This window comes from Arachis hypogaea, chromosome 9, assembly GCF_003086295.3.
Source record: "Arachis hypogaea cultivar Tifrunner chromosome 9, arahy.Tifrunner.gnm2.J5K5, whole genome shotgun sequence".
Classification (NCBI taxonomy): domain Eukaryota; kingdom Viridiplantae; phylum Streptophyta; class Magnoliopsida; order Fabales; family Fabaceae; genus Arachis; species Arachis hypogaea.
In genome coordinates, this window is record NC_092044.1 from 82,674,474 (window position 1) to 82,679,772 (window position 5,299).

At 29.2% G+C, this 5,299-nt stretch overlaps 1 protein-coding gene across 1 annotated transcript; it reads right to left on the reverse strand.

Annotated features, from left to right (window-relative positions):
• Window positions 1-661: 661 nt before the first annotated feature.
• Window positions 662-1,366, reverse strand: LOC112709258 (agglutinin-2). The gene is made up of 2 exons (XM_025761152.1): window positions 1,035-1,366; window positions 662-911 (listed from the first exon to the last, which is right to left on the reverse strand). Exons 1-2 carry the CDS (start codon window positions 1,364-1,366, stop codon window positions 662-664), a joined length of 582 nt encoding a protein of 193 aa, XP_025616937.1.
• Between the last annotated feature and the right edge of the window lie 3,933 nt (window positions 1,367-5,299).

Genomic DNA, 5,299 nt, shown 5'->3' on the forward strand with positions numbered 1-5,299 from the left:
GTTCATTACCGAAGCGAATATAATTTGTAACAAAAAAAATAAATCGTTACAAAATAACAATAAGTTTTGTAACAAATTAGATTGTTGTTACAAAACATTATTTTTATGTAACAATCAGTAATTTTTGTTACAAAAAAAAATAATTTTTTGTAACAATTTTAAATTTGTTACAAAATTTTTGTTTTTCTTGTAGTGATTGGAGATGTAAAAACTATATAAAAATAACTATCAAGCTTCATCGTATATACAGTTTGATATCTTAAATATTTTGTCACTCTAACTCGTTAACTTTTGGCACTTGATCATTTGTCAATGTAATTATCTAAAAATATAATCTATTCAAAACGATATTTTATATTACTTTTTAAAAGAAGGGAAAAAAAAGAAAGAAAAACAGAAACACAAACACAAAGAAAAGCAAGCATATATCATTGAAGACAACAAACTAAACCCAAACCAAAAAAGATGGACGAAATGCACATTGAAGAGACCAATAACAACAGTGGACTATCCTTGCCTTATCCGTAGTGGCATATTACTTATCGAGACAAACTAAAAACTAGTAGGCTTGTCCTTATTTACTCAAATTAAAATTAAAAACACAATCTGGCGATAAGATAGGAAGAGGGTCGCCTTATTTATTATTCATCGTTGTTCCTCTTCAGTTGGACTTGAAAGTCCAAGATAAGATCTCAGTATTTTGCGAGTATTGCCCAGTTGAAGCAGATAGCCCTACCGCAACCTTTTGAGGAAGCTTAGTGCTCAAGTCGACGTCGTAAGAAAGAGTGTTAGGTTGGTTGTCGAGATACGTAGAAACACTGACGGTGATCCTCTTAAGGGCAGAGTTATATGTTATCTTTGCAGTGGTTACGACTCCATCATGCCAGTTCCAGTAACCAACAGCCGACGATCTGATAGAGTTGATATTAATTCCGATGTGGGGATAACTGGGATCCCCAATCTCGAAATTGGAAAAGGTATCAAATTCAACAGCAACAATCTAGTCAGATGCATCGTTAAAGAGGCCGAGAAACTTCCCAGAAGATTCAGGTGGAATTTCAGTGTCAGCATTAGCAAGGAAGAAGGCAAGACCGTCACCAGGTCCGGGAGCAAATTCACTACTGTACGGTTTTGAGATGCGAAAGACGAAGGTGGTTTCAAAGCCTGCTCGGAAACCACTGTGGTCGTACAGGTGCACAGGGTCGGAGAATAAAACTCGGCCAACTCTGTTTCCTAGTGGGTTGCCATCGCTGTCCAAGTTGGTGAGTCGAATGACATTGTGATCGGTAATGGTTGCATCTCCTTGGAATTTGATCTCTTTGGAGTTCGTGGGGGCAAATTTGTGCAAGTTAAATGAGACACCCATGGCTATGGCTTTGTAGTTTTTGGAAATGAAATGAGATGTGAGTTTGGGTTGGGATGCCAAGCCTACCACAGCAGCTCGGTATTTATAGTGTGGCGATTGGAGTAAGTACACCTTATTAGCTTCTTAATTAGGTATGCATGGCCTCTAACAACCATTAACACAATACGTCACGTCCATGCGGTAACATATATGGTGTCACCCTCTAGCCTCATCAATGCTTCTATGTAAAACACACGTGATTCAGATTCAATTATGGATTTTTTAACATAAGCTGTCAAATTATAAAGGATTATTATAATCTAAGAGCCCTTAAACTAGACTTATTATAATAAGACCGTGCTAATATAGTCTCTCCAATCTTATTTATTTATACATACTACACTACAAATTAAATTATTTTTAATCCTATGATTCCAACCATACTCCGCGTGGGTTTTTCTTTAATAATATCTCGGGATTATTTAATTTTGTTGTTCATTTCTTTAATGCAACATAAAAATATGTCTTGTATTAAAATTTATTTTGATTTGAAATATTTTATACTTTTTAAAATACAGAAATAAAAATAATGAATCTTTTTCTTTTAAATCATGTTTAGGGAAATATATATTGTTTTAAAATTATCCCATTTTAATTTACATTATTTAAATATTCTTTAAACAAAATATATAATTTATAAGAAAATTAATCACAAATCATAAGTTAATAACAAAAAGGAAATATGGAATTTCGGTATGATGAAGAATTATCCAATTTGAACAGAACCCACAAAAATGAAATAAAAAAGAAAGAAATAAAATTATACTTTTCCAATATAACTAAACCAGAAACACTAGCCTTTTAATTATAATTTCAAATCAATTTATTCCTGAAATACTTAATACATAATTAATCGTAAAATTAATTTGGCCAAACTTAATTAACGCAACTAATATATTTATCATCACAATAATTAAATAAAACTTTTTAAACTCAACAATCTCATCAAGTTTTCAAACAATTATAGAATATGAAATTACTTTTGTTATTCCTAATAACATTATAAACACTTAAAGAAAAAAATATCTACAGAATTATTGAACTAGCGGGTTTGAGAAACCCAAATTCAAAATTTTTTTAATCTCCAAAACAATGTCGTTTTCTATTTTTTTTTTTTAAAAAAAATCTCTAATGCTCGAGTCTCGAAGGAAGCTTCATCCCCACCTAACTTTTTCTTAGACTCGCTCTCACAAACACTAGAAAAAACTACTGAAATAGCCATCGATTTTTTTTTGGACAGGTATATTACACATGAAGATATTCTTATATAAATTCATATTTTAGAATTTTTATTTAGAGAAGTTGTTAACTTTTTTTATAGAGATATAATTGTTTATGCATTTTTTTATTATTTTAAGTTTTTGAGATAATGAAGTAGTAGTATATAATATTATGATATAGTATCAAATTTTTAATGACTTAAAGATTTAGAGTTCAATCATTATTAATCCTAAAAGAAAGAATTAATTTTAGCATAAGAGAATGAAGGATTATAAATACCAATTTAAAGTAGGGATGAACGCGAATCCCACTACAAGAATTTGACAAATTAGCGACAAATATTTGCGAGAAATACTTTTTGTCATTAATCCGTCACTAACTTGCGAGAAATTAGTGACGCACTAACAATAAAATTAATGAGCGGTCACAAAATATCTGAACTTGAGAAAAGTGACTGATTAGCAAGAGATTCACGAGTGTGTTTGTTTCTCACAAATTGACTTTTGTAGCTAAAAAAAGAGCGAGGAAAATTTTCTCGTTAATTTGTCACAAATTAATTAGCGAGTGACAATGTTCTAGCAAATCAGTCACTTAGGGATTCAATCGATTAAAAGTAAAGTAGCGAGGAATATTATTGTCACTATTCCATCGCAATTGTTTGATATACAATTAGTGAGGAACAATGTTACTAGCTAATCTGTCACAAAGACTTGAAATACATTTTGTGATGGACAATTTCCTAGCTAATTTGTCACCAAAGTTTTTATTTTTAGCGAGCAACTAGTTTCTCGCTAATTTATTGCATAATATTGTCAAATTCAAAATTAGGATAGCGACGGGAAATAGTTGTCGCTAACTAGTCGCAATGTATAAATCATTCAGTTAGGGAAATGTTCCTTGCTAATTAGTCGCTAAAGTGGAAATACGGATATTGAGCACCTGGGACCTAAGTAGCGAGAAATTTGCGACCGTTTAACAACTGACATACTTCGTTCGCTGATTTCAAGTCACTAATTAGTGGGCAAAATATATTTGTCGCTAAGTTATCGCAAGTTTAGTTTAGCGAGCGACTTGGCAACTGCAATTTCGTCGCAAAGTAAAAGCTATATCCTACCTATTTTGTAGCAAATTACTTGCTAATCTCGTTGGAAATCTGTCACAGAGTTATAACAAATCCAAAACTAACCGAGAAAATGTTAGAAGTAAGTGGTCGCAATTGAGTCACAAATCAAAAGCTTATTTAGTGAGGAATTAGCGACTGCTTAACAACTGATAGACTTTTTCATGTTGCTACTAATTTGTGAGGAAAAGCGTTAGTCCTTATTCAGTCTTTATTTCATTTTGCTGTAACAATTTGAGTTTTTAGAAAATTAAATTTAATATATTTGTTAAAAATTTTATTTTAAGAAAATTATTTTACTAAAAATAATTAAATAAAGCTTTATGATATATATATATATATATATATATATATATATATATATATATATATATATATTGAATTTTAAAAGTAGTTAGGAGTCAAAAGTAATTTTGATAATAATTGAAATTTAAATTAATTAAGTTTTTTTTATATTATCTTTAGTATAATGGGATATTTGGTATAATTGAAATTGATTATTTTATATAATTCGAAATCAAGTATTGGTAATGAAAAAATAATAAAGTTAAATGATTTCAATTAGATAATTCATATCTTAGATTTAAAATGTACTTTATAAAGTATAATTAATCTGTTCATTTTATAATTTAAATTAAAAATAATAATTTCAACTCAGCAATATCTATAACAATATATAATGGTAATACATAGATTTTGTTTCCAAAATTTCTTTCTAATATTACCCTTTCTAATTAATTTTCCACTTAACGTCAATTATTCGGTTTAAAAAAAACTTCCACCAATTTCTCCCACCTTGTAATCACGTTATTAGAATAACTTTGTACTTTTCATCCACATTATCCTCTTCCTTATTCTATTCTCTTTTCTAATCTACTTTTATTAATTCTTTTTTATCTCTATGTATCTTTCTCCCATTTATTAAATCAATTATGTATTGAAATACTTTTATTTTTTTGTCTCCAAAAAATTGCAAGAAGAGAAACGACTCATAATTAAACATGCCAAAAACTCAATAACAAATTATCAATAAAACCTCTATTTTTAATGATAACTATAAGAAAAATGATTATATTTTTTAATAATTTGTGAGTGATGTCAGGTAGTATAAAAGATGTTTATTTATGCTAGATTAGGTCACGATCAAGGAAGATTGAGAGAAGATGGAGTATACATTTTTTGCAATTATATGGTTTACATAGACAAGAAAGAATGAAGCGATTTTCTAAAGAGAAAAAAATATGCTTAATTAAATTTTGACTGAAAATAAATTTTTTTATCATTTGTGAGATTTAGAAGAGATAAAGTCAAGAGAAAAAAATTAGTCTTAGTTTATATAGTTTAGTTGGAGACTTAGTTATGATTTTTTAAAGTTGAATCATAAAATCTGATTTTCTACTTTACTTTTAAATGAAGTCAGAAGCTTTGAAAAGCTATAACTAATTTCATGGTGATCGGAATTGCTTGAGACCAAGTCTGGATTAAACTTGAGAATATGTCAAGTTGGACTGGAAAATTTGAGGTCTTTTCGTTAAATACACAATTTATGAAAA